General features: G+C 41.2%; 1 protein-coding gene across 6 annotated transcripts in view; it reads left to right on the top strand.

Annotated features, from left to right (window-relative positions):
* The first annotated feature begins 2957 nt into the window (after positions 1–2957).
* The window catches only part of gpr155b (G protein-coupled receptor 155b), a 23177-nt gene continuing 9238 nt past the window's right edge, over positions 2958–16896 (top strand). The window contains exons 1-9 of one of the 6 annotated variants that reach the window (XM_017309030.1): positions 2958–3102; positions 3199–3254; positions 4838–5054; positions 5139–5286; positions 6163–6292; positions 6363–6541; positions 6608–6760; positions 6849–6916; positions 11559–11730. In XM_017309030.1, coding sequence (XP_017164519.1) covers positions 3227–3254; positions 4838–5054; positions 5139–5286; positions 6163–6292; positions 6363–6541; positions 6608–6760; positions 6849–6916; positions 11559–11730 — 1095 coding nt within the window. In that variant the 5' untranslated portion in view covers positions 2958–3102; positions 3199–3226. Of the gene's footprint in view, positions 3103–3198; positions 3255–4834; positions 5055–5138; positions 5287–5306; positions 6076–6162; positions 6293–6362; positions 6542–6607; positions 6761–6848; positions 6917–11558; positions 11731–16896 lie in introns of those variants that run through there. The other 5 variants (XM_008429114.2, XM_017309032.1, XM_017309031.1 and 2 more) reach the window with 5 other exon arrangements.

Raw genomic sequence — 16896 nt, 5'->3', positions numbered from 1 at the left:
GTATTCTCGTTCCCAGTCAGGGAAAACCCCACAGGCTGCGATAAAAGGGCCAAGACAACCCAAACAGGGCATATTCAGTATTTAGTGGGAACACCAACATGCAGAAGCCTTATCTGACTGTTCATCCCCCTCCCTCTCCCCCGGGCGCAACAAAATGTCCAAGTCTTGACCTGTCCGCGGTAATAAACAGGTTGGGACCACTGATTTAGCACGTGCTAACAGACACGAAGGATCATCACTTTTACTGTTACAGTTACCTTCGGAAACTACCGTAATCAGTTCTGTTAAATCTAATCTTAGCAACTTTTTCTTTTTCAACCATAATAAATGTGATATTCAATTGACCTGTCGTGACTCAGATTTTGGGTGTCCGCCCCCCTCTGCTGCTGCTGCGTCTTTGAGGAAAACCGGCAGAGATATCTGCGGCTTATATGTGTATGTTTACTGGTTTAAAAAAAAAAAAAAACTTTGGGGTTGTGGCTTATCCGGTGTGGCTCATAGTTCGGAAAATACGGACTATAATCCTTCCTGGATTTTTTCTGTGAAGAACCCAGAGAGAGTTATTTGATTGTGCTTTCTGGAAAACAATATATTTTTACATTTAGGTACTCCTGCAATCGTCGCACTTTTTCTGTTACAAACTGACTCCGGCCCCCCACCAAAGAAGGGAAAAGTCATGTGCCCCTCACAGGAAAAAGTTTGGGGACCACTGCTCTAATCCATTTAGAGATATCTTAAAAGGAAAATTACAATTCAAGATATCTTTAGTTTTGTCATTATTTGCTTTTAAGATATCTATAATTCAGTTTTCACTAGTCAAAATTACATATCTCCTATCCAAAAATACATTTAAGATATCTTGAATTATGGAGGGGCTGCACAGTAGCGCAGTTGGTAGAGCTGTTCTTGCCTTGCAGCAAGAAGGTTCTGGGTTCGATTCCCGACCCTGGTCTTTCTGCATGGAGTTTGCGTACTCCGGTTTCCTCCCACAGTCCAAAAACATGGCTGTCAGGTTAATTGGCCTCTCCAAATTGTCCCTAGGTGTGAATGTCTGTGCATGGTTGTGTGTCCTGTCTGTCTCTGTGTTGCCCTGCGACAGACTGGTGACCTGTCCAGGGTGTACACCGCCTCTCGCCCGGAACGTTAGCTGGAAATAGGCACCAGCAACCCTCCCGACCCCACTAAGGGACAAGTGTGTTGGAAAATGGATGGATGAATGGATGAATTATGGAGTAGCCTAATTCAAGATATCTTTAATTATAATTATGAGTAGTCAAAACTAGAATAGAGATATCTTGAATCTCTTTTGACTAGTCAAAACTAGAATACAGACTAGTCATAATTTATTTGTAGATATCTGAAATGTGTATTTCAGATAGTAATTAATTTCAGATATCTTGAATTGAAGACTCCATACAATCCATCCATCCATTTTCTTCCGCTTATCCGGGGTCGGGTTGTGGGGGCAGCAGCTTCAGAAGGGAGGCCCAGACTTCCCTCTCCCCAGCCAGGGGAGTCCCGTGTTTGCTTATACTTTGAGTCCCTCCCGGATGACCGAGCTTCTCACCATATCTCTAAGGGAGAGCCCAGCCACCCTGCGAAGGAAACCCATTTCGGCCGCTTGTACCCGTGATCTCGTTCTTTCGGTCATGACCCAAAGCTCATGACCATAGATGAGGGTGGGAAAGTAGATCGACCGGTAAATCAAGAGCTTCGCTTTTTGGCTCAGCTCTCTCTTCACCACGACGGACCGGTACAGCGCCCGCTTTACGGCAGACGCTGCCCCAAACCGCCTGTCGATCTCCCGCTCCCTTCTTCCCTCATTCGTGAACAAGATCCCCAGATACTTAAACTCCTCCACTTGAGGCAAGACGACCCCCCTGACCCGGAGAAGGCACTCTACTCTTTTCAATGGTAAATCTGACGTCATTTCGACTAGTCAGAATGTAATTAGAGTTATCTGAAATATGTATTTTGTCTAGTCGAAATATAATTGGAGATATCTTAAATCGCCAAAACATCTAGTCATAAAACAATTTGAGATATCTGGAATGTAAGGGGGGCTGCACAGTGGCGCAGTTGGTAGAGCTGTTGCCTTGCAGCAAGAAGGTTCCGGCCCCGGTCTTTCTGCATGTAGTTTGCATGTTCTCCCTGTGCATGCGTGGGTTTTCTCCGGGTACTCTGGTTTCCTCCCACAGTCCAAAAACATGTCAGGTTAATTGGCCTCTCCAAATTGCCCCTAGGTGTGAGTGTGTCTGTGCATGGTTGTGTGTCCTGTGTGTCTCTGTGTTGCCCTGCGACAGACTGGCGACCTGTCCAGGGTGTACCCCGCCTCTCGCCCGGCACGCTAACTGGAGATAGGCAACAGCACCCCTCCTGACCCCACTGTGGGACAAGGGTGTAAGAAAATGGGTGGATGGAATGTGAGGGCGATAAAACCGAATTTGTGTTAAAACGGCTTGCCATACAGGCGTGTTTTGCCGTCTGGGCGGTGAGGGAACCCTATCTGATGGGGAAACACCTGTTAAGATCAGCCTCTGCTGGTCAGGCAGGATGCCCTCTTTATCCTGGATCTTAATAGTATCTCAGTATTTCGAGAAAGTATCTCGAATTAATGAGATTATTTATTTATTTACCAGAGTGGCGGAAACGAGCTTCCACAGTGTGGGAGAGATTGTATCTGAGTGGGCTTCCCCACATAGGTTCAACATCTGCTCTGCTGATTATATCTGTCATTAAATTAACAGCTGATAATGTTTACGAAAGCCTGTTTTTACAAAAGAAGAGTGTACATTGTTGAATTTATACTAGCAATTTGATTAAACGGAGTATCTGGTAGTTGTGTTGTAAACTCAAGATTCTTGTTTCTGTAGATTTCTCTCTGAAGAACGGTCCTCTTAAGTGAACCAATCACAGAGGCCAGTGGAAATCATTCTTTACGATGATTGGCTGAAACGTCTGTCAGTCATTTGTGGGGGCGTGTCTCTTGCTGCAGCTGTCAACCAGCCGCCTTCAACCCAAACAGCAAACACAAGAGCTTAGAGAATAAAAAAGACAGAGGAATGTCGGTCGTCTGTGTAGTGCCGTGCTTCTAGGACAGAGGTAAGAAGTATATTCGCCCAATAAATTATTTCAAACAGCATAGACGGTTAGAAAGGCACGGCTTACCGCGCCCCATGATGTGTTTTTAACATGCAGGTATGATAACGCTAACGGTCAGCTGGCAATGACGATGAGGGAATCCAGGATACCAGGTCGCTTTGTCCGCCTTTTCATTTTATACAACCACGGCTTTGGGTTTTGCACCGTCGTATTTCGCTTCAAATGATCTGGTATTGATAGGAGAGACTGACTCAACCCCCTGTTAGGAGACAATACAGAGGCGTAACTAGAAAATCTGTGGGCAAGGTTCGCCAGCCGTTGCTGTCCATCTTCCCCCAGTCCTCCACACACCCCTTTCCAATACAGATTACCTTTTCAAAACTGATGTTCTCATTCCATTCATTAAAAAAAATATTAGAATACCTTTGAAATGATACCAATATCATGCATGTAGGATAAATTAGGATGTTGTAATTAGGTGGTTTAGGGTTGACACATAACGCTAGATCTGTTTCACGATGTAATAACTATAACGGGAAATTTACGGAAAAATAGTAATATGGGAGCATGGCAAGAAACAGGTAAAATACGGTAGTTTCCTAGCCAAAATGGGAGAATTGATAGGAGTGTTGTGTCGTGTTTTCAGACTTTGAACCCATAAGTTTCAACTTTGCAGTACAAATAATTGCGCAGTTAAATTTGTTTCACAATTATTCAATCAAAAATAAAACCATGTCAAACAAACAAAAATAAATAAATAAATAAAAGTGTGATCAAAACTTTTGGGTTTGCAAAAAAAAAGTGTCAAACAACAAAAATAGTCTGAATAAAAAAAATGAAACTGGTCAAAACTTTTTGTATTGTAATATTTAAAAAAAAAATTTTTTTTTAAACTTTTCTCTTTTTTTTTTTTAGTAAAATCACTCATTTTAAGCCTTCTTTATACACTTTACCTAGTGCTGACATTAGGTAGCACGATATGATTACTGGGACAGTGGCAGACAAGATATGTGACTGCCGTCATAAGTTGTGTAAGATTTCTTCTTTGAAAAAAAAGGTGGGCATTTTAGTAGCTGTTAAACAGTGTAATTTTGTGAAGATTACTTACCATTCACATTCTGTGTCCTGTCACCGAAGCGAAACAGAAAGCCTTGCAGTTCAGGAGAGTTCTGAGATAGCAGGGAGTCAGTAATCCACTTTAGTCAGCGCTAACCAATAGGGACAGGTCTTACATTGTTCGTCTTTAGGCCCTGCCCAGGATGCTCATTTGAGAATTGCAAGCAAAACTCGTTGAGTTCAACCAAAAAAAGGGATCATCAAACAAAACTTTGAGAATCTCAACTAAAAACTTAGGCTGTCAACCAAAAAATTCTGACATGTTCAAATTAAAGTTTATGTTCTGCAAATAACTTTTTCTCTTTATTAAGCAAAATGAGTGATTTTAATAATAAAAGCTTTTTTAACAATAAAAAATTATTGCAATTCAAAAGGTTTCATTTGTTACATTTTTTTGATTGAGATTAAGTTTTTTGTTCAAAACAAAACATTTTTTGCAAATCCAAAAGTTTTGATCACAAATTTATTTTTTTTTTTGACGTGATGTTTTTATTGAATAATTGTGAAACAAATTTAACTCCATAAATACAGGATGTTAAAATTGTTTTACCTGTTATTTTTTAAATAACAATAAACCTCAGATGTCAACTTCTTCTAAGCATCTTCTGATTTGTAGCAGTCTATACCAGATTCTGGAGCCGTCACCAGAAACCCTCCAATTCTCAACCCAGTGTTGCCATGGAGACTCCAAACAACTATGTGTTCATCCACGGGAAAAACATCTCCCACAACACATTGGCTGGCTCCCCTGTGGGACCCCACATGTCCATTGACAAGCTGTTTCCGGCTCTCCTTGAGTGCTTTGGAATCATTCTGTGTGGTTACATAGCTGGACGGTAGGTGTATGGAAACAGAGACACATGTGTGTGACTTGTCAAAGAATTTGAACTTGGAATATTTAAACCTTTTTCTTCCCACAGGGCTGATATGATCACGGAGAGCCAGGCAAAGGGTTTGGGGAACTTTGTCTCTAAATTTGCTCTTCCTGCTTTGCTCTTTAAAAACATGGTCGTGTTGGACTTTGGGGACGTCATTTGGGCTTTTCTTTGGAGTGTCTTGGTTGCAAAGGTTTATTTGTTATTATTATAGACACACTGCAAAGTGACGTCACGCACGGATGACTGCCGATGATGACTACCATTGGTTTTAGTTTCAAGTTGTCAACATAACATGCTAAATCTTAAATGTATACGTGACATAAAAGATAAAGGGATGCAGCGCTTTGCTACTTACTGTCAACACTACGACAACTAGGTAACAAAAACTAGGAGAGGGAGGCCAGTCAATCATGCTAGCTTGACTTTGACAACCTTGACATGTAGATGTGCTGCAGAATTTGGTGTGTTTCCTTCAGTAAAAAAAAAAGACGACCTACATACCAACTCTGACAGATCATCAATAGAGCAGGTGATTAAATTAACTAATCAACTGTTACTGTGTGAGCACAGTAACAGTTTAATTGTAGTTGATCATCTGAACATGATCAACTACAAAATAAACATCAAGCTTAAAACATAAAACTGTGACGGACTGAATGTTTTGTTGCTTTTGTGGAAGATTTTTGCGTGTTTTTTTGTGCTGAATTATGATACACTCGTGGAGCTGTAGTCAATCAGTTACTATGGCAATAAGTCTGTGTGTAACATAGCTGACAGAGCGAGGAAAAACAAAGAATGACAGTGGTTTTGAATAATTCCCCAATGGTTTTTCTGTGTTATTTTTCCCTTAGCTGAGGCGCTCTGCACTAAATAACACCAACATCTTCAGGTTTCATTTAGTTAACAGAATGGTTCTACTACAGTAGCTCTGTGGATGACATGTAAAAGAATTGCCTTTTTGCCCTCCAGCGTTGTGCGCGTGCGTAACATGCAATGTGTCTATATATTTTTATTATATTATTATTGCTATATTGGAAGAAAATTAATAACCTTGTCTTGCTGGCAGGTTACGGTGTTTGTACTGGTGTGTGTGCTGACACTAATGGTGGCCAGTCCAGACAATAGATACAGCAAGGCTGGTCTCTACGCCATCTTTGCTACCCAGAGTAATGACTTTGCCTTGGGATACCCAATTGGTAAGAATCACCCAGCATGGACATTTGATCTGAGATAATTTCTCAGGTCTGGCTGTGTCTTCTCTTCCAGTCGACGCTTTGTATCGAAGCACGTACCCAGAATACCTGCAGTACATCTACCTAGTCGCCCCGGTTTCCCTCATGCTCCTCAACCCCATCGGCTTTGCTCTCTGTGAAGTGCAAAGGTGGAGGCAGGAGAGCCATCTGCAACACAATAGTCTTGGCATTCTGGGAATTGTAGTTTTACAGGTAATATCAATTCCGAAGTATTAACGTTTGGTTCATTCTTCTAAATTTGTCTCTTTGCCTCTTAAGGTGTTGAAGAATCCAATAGTGTTCATGGTGATAGTGGGAATCATCTCTCATTTTGCCCTGGGAGAACAGATTCCATCCGTTCTTTCTGAGTTCATTGACGGCCTGGCCAACTCCTTTGGAGGAGCAGCGTTGTTTTACCTTGGCCTCACTATGGTGAGCTGTTGGAGATTGAATCTTTTTTTTTTTTTGGTCACAAGCCTAAAAGGTTTACCGAGATGTTATCTCTGTACTTATGAGGCAGGTCGGCCAGCTAAGAAAACTAACCAGAGACACTGGAGTTACCCTGATTCTCCTCATAACAGCCAAACTGTAAGTAAGACGGAGGAGGATGTCAGGGGTGTTCTTTTCTAGTCAGTTTTATTTTTTGTAAAATCAAATACTGACTGTCAGGACCAGACAGTACAAAGTGCAGAACACAAGTGTTTAATTAAAAAAAAGTGGGTTTTTATTTACCCAAAAGTATGAACAAAGGTTAACATAACAATTAAACAGGCATGCCAATAAAAGAGGTCAACACAAATTACTAGACACAAGTCATAACTAACATGACAACAAACTGAGCTAACTGAAATGAGACTTAAGGGGATTTAAATACTGGTTTAGCTAAACCATGTGGACACAATAGGGGAAAACAAAATGGCTGCCACCTGACAACGCCCAAATAAACCCCAAAAAACACCCCCCCAGTATGACACAGGTGGTTCAGTCCAATGAGGCCATTAGCAGTACTTCAGGAACCTCAGCCCTTTGCCACGCCTTTTGTCCGCCAGGTAACTCAAACAAAGGAAACAATATTAATACAACATAATTGAATTTCAATCTTGCATTGTTAATATGTGTGTACTCCATATAAACATTGTAAGGTGGAAGAAAATATAAAGAATATTTAAACTATAAAACAAACTAAAGTGAAAGCCAACTTATGATGAGGTGTGGTTCTTACCCTGTGTGACTTGCCATCACACACCCCCCCTCTTCAGGACTCTCTAAGCGAGAGAGATAGTCAGCAGTGATGTTCTCCTTTCCTGGTATGTGGCGCACAGTGAACTGGAATGGTTGTAGGGCCATGTACCAACGGGTAATTCGCCCATTTGTGTCCTTCATCTTTTTAAGCCACTGTAGCGCTTTCTGATCCGTCTATGGAACATCCGTCAATGTGAAGTCTCTTCCCAACAGGTAGTAACGGAAGGAGTCCAGAGCCCACTTGATTGCCAACATCTCCTTTTCCACCGTGGAATAGCGAACCTCCCGTGGAAACAACTTCTGGCTGATGTATGCCACTGGACGACTGCCTCCCGTTGTTCCCTGAAGGAGAACAGCTCCCAGACTGTTATCTGAAGCATCAGTCTGTAATATAAACTCTTCTTCAAAGTTAGGACTGTACAATACGGGTTGCTTACTTAGCGACTGCTGGATGTCATAAAATGCCGCCACTGCCTCCTTGGTCCACTGCATATGATTGGTAGAGCGGGTTCCCGTCATATCTGTGAGCAGAGCTGCCCTGCTGGAGAACTGGGGAATAAAACTATGGTAAAACCCAGCCATGCCCAAAAAAGATCTTAGTTGCTTCCTTGTTTGGGGCAGTGGGTATGATTCCAGCGCCTTCACTTTATTAATTTGTGGCCTGATGACCCCTTTGCCGATGACATGCCCAAGGTATTCTGTCTCAGCAACAGCAAAGATGCATAGTTAGTTCACAGTCAACCCCGCTGATTGAAGAGAACCCAGGACAAGGCGCAGATGTTCCAGATGTTCCTCCCAGGTGGTACTGTGAATGACAATATCATCCAAGTAAGCAGCAAAATCAGAGCAGTTATGCAACACCTGATCCATTAGCCGTTGGAAAGGGGCTGGAGCTCCATGTAACCCAAATGGTAAGACTGTAAAATGGAACAGGCCCCCTGGAATCCTGAAGGCAGTGAACTCTCTGGAACGTTTAGTGAGGGGAACCTGCCAGTAGCTCTTACACAGATCCACTGTAGTCAAGTAGCTTGCTTTTCCCAGACGTTCGAGCAAGTCATCAATTCTGGGTGTCGGATAGGAGTCAAACAAAGATATAGAGTTTAGGTATCTGAAATCAATGCAGAACCTGATGCTTCTTAGGCACCAGCACCACCGGATTACACCACTCACTTTTAGAGGTTTCAATGATCTTTAAGCGCAGCATCATGTCAACTTCAGTCTTTAATGAAGACAACAGGCATTCTGGGATTCTATAGCTTAATTGCCTTGCAGTAGCACCTTGTCGTACTACAATGTCATGTTCCACCACACTTGTTCTTTCTGGATTCTGTTGAAACACTTCAGAGTTACATAGTTCTCTCACCTGTTGCTGCTTGTCCCTGGGTAGATGGCCAAGATCCAAATCTAATCTAGAGAGGCAGAAGGTGGTAAATATTGCTCATCCACTTCATCTTCTTCAGCCCCCCTCCATATGAGCAGTGCATCTGCCTTGTGTTCAACCCGCTGCACCCACTCTTTTAGCAGATTTATATGCAAAACCCTGCTGGGCCGCAACTGTCCTGGGGTGGATACTTCATATGTGGTTGTCCCGAAATTCCTCATAACTTCATATGGCCCCTGCCACTTAGCTGCTATCACTGGGAAGGAGCACCAGTACTTTCTGTCCTGGATCAAATGAGCGGTGTCGAGCAACTTTATCATACCATGTCTTCTGCTGCGCTTTCGACGTGTGATTGGGCCAGCTCGCTCATTTTCTCCAACTGCTCTCTCATCTGAATAACATAAGACAAAATGTTATTGGGTCCTGCCACAGTCTTCTCCCCCTCCCAGATCTCTCTTAGCAGAGAGAGAGGGCCACGAACATCATAGCCATACAATAACTCAAAGGGAGAGAAACCAGTGGAGGCCTGGAGTACTTCCCTGTAGGCAAAAAGATACGGCAGCTACTGATCCCAATCTGTACCCCGGTCATTGACAAACTTTCTGAGCATTTGCTTCAGGGTCTGGTTAAAACGTTCCGTTAGCCCATCAGTTTGAGGGTGGTATGGGGAAGTCCTCAGACTCCGGATGCCCAACAGCTGATATACTTGTTTCAATAGAGTAGACATAAAATTTGTTCCTTGATCTGTTAATATTTCTCGAGGAAACCCAACCCTTGCAAATAACTGCACCAGGCAAGATGTAGTGGGTCTGGCCTGAAGGGAACACTTCAGGGTATTTTGTTGCATAATCTGTTACAACAAGCATGTAGCGATTCCCTGACTTGTAATGAGAATACGACCTGTTGAATGTAGCCAATCATAAAGCACGGTGACGTAAGAACAGAGAGGAATCCCAAACAGCTGACATATCGTGCAACTGAGAGTCCGGTAGATATCGGAGATGATATGTGGAAATGTTTATTATTAAATCTGAAGGTCATTATTATGTTYATTCAGTTAAAAATGTYAACTATGAAAAAACATATTCACCTCCAAATCATAGTGCAGCAAATAGAGCAGCTGCTCCCGTCGTCTTTTATCCACCGCCTTTTCTTTTTGTTACGTCTTCTATCTCTTAAAACGAGTCCACAAACTATCACTATTGCTTCCACATTGTCATCCGTGTTTGGTTATTCTAAATTCCCGCTTTGTTGGGGGTTTTACTGAATTATCCTCTGGAATCGGGACGTTCGTGCACTCTAAAAAGAAAAAGTTGAACCAACTTAATTGAATTGCTTCTATGGGTAACAAGTAGAGGTGTGCCGATCGATCGGTCACCGATCATAATCGGGCCGATTTTCGKGAAAAAGTGCATAATCGGTGATCGGCGATCATTGGCTCTTGTTGCCGATACCGATCACCTGCATCTCATTTCGCAGCCTGCCTGTGCAGCTGGTCTCCTCTTTCCTTCACACTGCGCAAACGCGCAGCAACAAATCCTAAGCGATGTGGAACTATAACGCACTGAAATTAAATGTAACTTTTATAAAAAAATATTTTTGTTACATATTTAACTGTCATTGTGTTGTGACAGTGTAGCATGAGAGATAATTTGTGAAAAAATTATTTCCTCTCCTTTCTCCGAGTGCTATCTAGAAACAACCAATCAGAGGCAGGAGGTGAGTTTTAGCTCTGTCAATCACAATGTCATTTGGCTGCTCATCCTCCCTCCCCCTTGCTCTGTGCTATGCTGCAACTAGCATAGCACAGAGCTATGGAGATTCAAACTGTGAAAGTCTAGTTCGCATAACTACCAATGAAGGCAGATAAACAGTTTTCCTGTAACAATAAGTTGTTTGTCTGCCATTAGCACATTTAGAAATGAGTTAATGAGGTTGACTAACAACAGTAAGACCCTCCTCCTGGTTCTGATTGGTTGTTTTTGGTCAGTATGTTGCATTACTTTAGCTAGCAATAGTGGTTCAGGGAGGAGGTGAAAGAGATTTATTTTTTTCAGATTATCTGTCTCATAGTCACAACATTGTGACAACTTTAACAAATATGGAGATAGACTCAAGAAACTGTAACAGTAGTTGTGCGGGGGTGGGGCAATAAAATTTTTTGTCATGAGGCCCAGGATTCCTGGCAGCGCCCCTGGTCGTGTGATTAAGTGACGGGCTTGTAAAGAGTCGGTAACAGGGTTAATAATGGGTTAATCAAGGAGCCATGCTGGGATGACTTCCTGAAGGCGGAGATTCAGAAAGAGCTGAAGCTTCTTAAAGAGACAGAGACCCAATTTCAAGGCATTGAATTACAAAGGGAAATTTCTTTTAAATCATATTTGATATATACAGCATTTTATAAGTTAACGCAGTTATTTGGTTGTCCTATAAAATGGCATTTTTGACCTGGAAAATGCTCGACGCTGCCCCCTTCTGGGCTCTGTCATCTTTACAGGGTAAAGTATACATAAGCTGAAAAGTGTGGAGATCTTAAACCAAGCTGCAAAGTGCAACATCTGGAAGTGTTTAGTGTTTCTATAACTATGTGGTGTTTGTTCGGTCCAGCCTGGTGATGCCGTTGGTCTGCAAAGACATGGTGGACATCCTGGATGTCGGGGTGAACAGCACAAGTCCGAACCACACCAGTTTATCCAATTTTGCTTTTGTCTACGGAGTCTTTCCAACTGCACCAAGCGTGGCTATATATGCCGGCCACTACAACATGGAGCTGGAGGTGGTGAGTTCTTGAGTTCTGTTTGAAACAGCAAACTGCATTACAATACTAATGCCGTACAGCATTTCAAACATTTAAGCATGTAAGATCCATGCATCCGGAGTGAAGCAGGAGCAGCATGAAGCTTTCATCTTTTCACGAAAGGAATGCATATACATATGTATATCAGTGACGTGCGGTCAGGGGAGGCAGGTGAGGCAGAGCCTCACCTGTCATCATGGAAAAATACTATAGAATAATAAAATAATTTATATTGCTAGTTTTACCCTGTGGTTTATACTATAAAGTATCTATTTTTTACTTGGCGTAACCAATGCTGATTGGTTTTTTTCTTAAAAATCGCTGAAATTTCGCATTTTCTCATTCAAATGCTCAGAAGCGAAGCCGGTGAGGCAGCAGCAAACTGAGCCTCACCTGGGATTGCGCAACCTCTTGCTAACTGCACTGGCTGCCGTTCTATAAGAACGGCAGCCATATATCAGTGACGTGCTGATATATATATATACATATATCATATATATATATATATATATATGTATATATATATCAGTGACGTGCGGTGAGGTTCATTGCTGGTGAGGCACTGACTTACGATTATAGACACCATGCATGTTATTGGACGTACAGAAATTTTGCGCAGGCATACAACGCTGGGGGGCAAAAAGACTAATCTTTTACATGTCATCCATAGCTGCGTTAACTCAGTGAAACATAGAAATGTAGGTATTAATTTCGTGATATGATCCACAGCAAAGGGAGCGAGAAAGCACTTTCTCGCTCTGTATCCGCCAAGCTACAAGCAGACTCGTTGACATAGCAACTGACGACAATGCCACTTGATGTTTTAGGATTAACACCAAAAAAACTAGATTAGCTACCGCTTCTACTTTACTGAATTACTTAGACATACAAACTGTAGCCCACAAAACGCACATTTCATTAAAAAACTAAACAAAAATATCTTATTGCTGTCTTACCTTTACTTATCAATGAAATCCATGCACCGCTAATTCTGCACAAAAATATCGGTTCATCCAAAGCCAAGTCTATCCTCGGCATGTCTTTTCTACTCTGTTTAAATATCGTCAAACTGTCTCGAAGCAAAACTTTCAGCTCTGGTGATGGTCTTCCTTTAGTTCCTGCTTCAATTGAAAATCCACTTTAGAAAACTGTTTAAGTTTAGAAATGTAGTCTTTCATGATGATGTCAGATTGAGAGGAGAGAACAAATATATCGCTGTACTTTACTTATTTACTCTATGGCTAGCTCCATGACTAGGTCACTGTGTTTTACTCTGCAGTTGTGGAGTCACAATATCTGGGAACATGAACGCTCCCTGCCATGAGGCAAGAGACCTGCCTGCCTCACCTCGAGTCTGTTCTCTGCCGTTTCTTATCGCTCCTCCGCACACAAAACACGATACACACACAGTTGGAGACGAAAAAAACACTGTACATTATAGACATAAGCTAGATTATGGAAAATCAGTCCATATATTAAATGTTTTTTAGCCATTTTATTGCCGGCGTACAGACAGGATAAACATGCTCCCATAGAACGGCAGCCAGTGCAGTTAGCGAGAGGTTGCGCAATCCCAGGTGAGGCTCAGCTCGCTGCTGCCTCACCGGCTGCGCTTCTGAGCATTTGAATGGGAAAATGCAAAAATCCAGCGATTTTGAAGAAAAAAATAATCAGAATTGGTTAAGCTAAGTAAAAAATAGGTACTTTATAGTACAAACATAATCATATAATCTTTATTGTCATTATACAAACCATGCAATATAGTACTAGGGTATTAATGCCCTTATGGCTACCAGGTATAATCTGTTTGTTCTTTCTTTAATGCAAATTGTAACCGGGGTGTGAGGAGTCTTAAAATGTTCTTGGCTTTCCTGAGGCAGTGGAAACTGTGGAGATTTTCAAGAGAATGCAGAGAGCTGCCGATGGTCTTCTGGGCAAATTTTACGATTCTCTGGCAGTGTTGTAGTACTCGAGGTTGGTCTTATATTATTATATATAATATAATAATATTTTTTGATGGTCTCGGACTCGACCGCATTTGGTCTCGGTCTCGGGCGCTGAGGACTTGGCATTTTATTTCATGACCAGTCGAGACCACAACTGTAAAAATATCACTAAACGTACAGCATACTATCCAGTTTATTTGTTAACATCTTTGTTTTCAGTGGATGAGAAAAGCACCAATTAAAAACCAAGCAATTACGTGTTTCTGTTACTCCCCTTCCCCCTCCCCACCTTTCACTCGCACGCGGCGCTCTGAGACATGCGCAGTGGTTTTAGACCAGTGTTTCTCAACCTTTTTTGGCCCAGCGCCCCCCTAGTCCTTATCCAGGTCCCTCACCGCCCCCCACCAAAGAATTTGCAGGCTACTTTGCACTGACCATTATTTTATCATTAATATTACTATCACTATTGTAGATGTTTTGATTTTTATACTTGTTTCTGTATTTATCATCAACAATTATTTCCCAGAGAACAAAAAAGTAATGGGAATAGAAATTATTTTCACAGGTGTCTACGAAAAATGCAATGAACATTCAAGTTAAAATTGGTAGGCCTAACAGCAGCCAATCAGAGTGGATAAAAAATTCCTATTTTGTGCCATTTTCTAGTTGTTAAATATTCCACAAAATGAGCAGATAAAAGATGTACAACATCCCAGTTTAAACTTTGAACTATTTGCAAAACGTCTGAGCTCTGCAACATTAAAACATGGATAGAACTGCAACTAGCTCTTCTTCTCTTCAGTGTTTCTGTGGGTTTCTGGTGGAGCAGCTCTGTGCTGCCTTTAGGAGAATGGGACATCAGAGTATCATCCATAAAACTTYACCCACATGGCATTTATTGTCCAAACCAGAGCTTTCAGTGGAAAAACAAAAGTTCAAGGTCCTTTTAATGCCATACAAATATGAGACAGAAACATGGATTATATCTTTATATAGACCTGTCTATTGATTTATAGATTAATAGTTTTACTGGACAGAAATTACAAAGAACAAATCTGGTTCTTAATCAAATCCTAATGAGTCAAATTGAAAGTGTCATGGAGTCATCAGTCTCATGACATTAACACCGACATGAAAAACAATATTGAAGAAATAAAAATATCAAATCTAATTAAAAACATAAATAAGTGATCAGTTCTTTACTGTTATGGTCCAAGATATATATATTTATTCTCAGTACTAGATATGCTCTCAACAAACCCACGGCACTTCAACAATATTATTTTACCTTTTATCTGGAAATAGTGTCTGTTTATTCTTGCCATATAGCCCTCTATATTAATTATTGCTCTAAAGGTCTTGCCATACCAGTTTATTCCTCTGCATTTACTTTAGTTTCTTAGCTTATTCTTGAATTTTGTTCTTCATTAATTTCCATTTAGTTTTATTTGACTAGTTTTATCCTCTCTTGGTTTATTGCTATGTTCACTTTAGTTTTTTTTCCTGTTGCTAGATTTATTTTATCGTTTATTGACGGTCATCATCAGTAATCTCATCACCTGCTGCTCTGCCTAATCGTCATGTGTTTCACATCATGTGTTGATTTTTTTCACTGTTCAGCGTCGGATTCTCTGTTTTTATGCCATAATTCACATCTAGTTCGTCACTCCGTTTTATGTCCCGCTTCTCCTGTTTCAGAGTTTTGCGCAATGAACGGTCTCTATCGTGGTATCACCATGGAGGGATTTCTTTATTTAAATGGGTTCATTTTTCAGAGGGATACACAGTGAGGGTATCGTAATTTTAGTTACCAGTAGCAGGAGAGCGGAGCTGCGCCAAGAAGCTAACAAAAGCTAACAAATACTGAATAGAAGAGCTTGCCAAGTTGCTCAAAGTCTAAACTGGTATTGTTGTGCATTTAAGGTGTAAAGTTTACCTTCGACCAAACGCCCCCCAAAGGCATCCCAGCGCCCCCCTTTTGTAAAAATGTCCGCCAGCGCCCCCTGCCGTCCTCTGAACGCCCCCTTGGGGGCGGTACCGCCCACGTTGAGAACCGCTAGTCTAATTTAAAAATAATAGTTTTATTGCTCTCTGGCATCTCGCTTTGATTTGAGCTCAGAGTCTGAGACAATTTTCCTCTATCAAAATATTTTTGCTTCTTATTTAGTGAAAATATTGATGTTGATGAGACTTTCTCCAAAATAATAACCTTTTTCAACCTTTAACATTTTCAACACTTCACTGTTGAAAATGAGGCTCTAACATTCACAAATAACATTGAAATAAAATCCAGTCCTGGTTTGAGGTGATTCCTCTGGAACCTGTTGGAGGAAAAGTATCCCAACTTCAGAAGATGCGCTTTTAACTTAACAGAGCTCCTATCAATATGAGAGTGAGGTTAAGGCCATCTCAGGAAGACGAAGTGGAAGCTGCAGGATCTTCAGAACAAACAGGTCATGATGCTAGGCCTACTAATTATCCCTCTATGTGGACACAGGATCAATATAACCAGTTTAAAAGCTAAAATGAATGGTTATATGCCAGACATGGAAAACTGGGATGCACCCCATGCCATGATGTTCAGAATGTAGGTCTCATGGCATCTCATGGTGTTGACATTGCAGCCAGTGGGCTTAGGGAAATACAGCTCAAAATCTCCAACCAGTGTCAGTTTGGCTATTTGAGGGTTAAATATTGTTAGAAGTGTGATATGACTGTGATGAAGAAGTGGCAGAAACATTAAAAATCGTGTTAAAAACTACCAGAGCACTTAGAATAATTTCTTCGTTTAACGATTCATCAAATGGCCGCAGTTGGTTTACATATTTCAATGACAGCACATAGGCATTCAGTGCGATGGTCAGATAGTTTACAGAGTCAAATACGAAGTAATACATTATTTTCTCTGTTAATGTGATGGTAATAAAGGAGCTGTGAAGTTTACAATCCCAACTGTATCAATATTTACACAGTTTACGTAAATACTCTTCTTCTCGCTGATCTATCTTCAAGATGTACTTACCAGACCTCTGCAGTCACAGAAAATCATGGGTCACAGATTTTGATGTAACATTTGTTCTTGCTTTGTCCTCCGGAATGTAAAATATTAGAGTGTAAAAAATCAGCTGTAAGACTGTTCTCAGCAAACAGAACATGTTGCCTAAACATGTAGCGGTGGTTCATGTTTAGGCAAGAGGTGGTT

The sequence above is a fragment of the Poecilia reticulata genome, linkage group LG15 (genome assembly GCF_000633615.1).
Source record: "Poecilia reticulata strain Guanapo linkage group LG15, Guppy_female_1.0+MT, whole genome shotgun sequence".
NCBI classification, from domain to species: Eukaryota; Metazoa; Chordata; class Actinopteri; order Cyprinodontiformes; family Poeciliidae; genus Poecilia; species Poecilia reticulata.
Note: the sequence above shows the minus strand (reverse complement) of the source record. Positions and strands in the feature narration are given on the sequence as shown.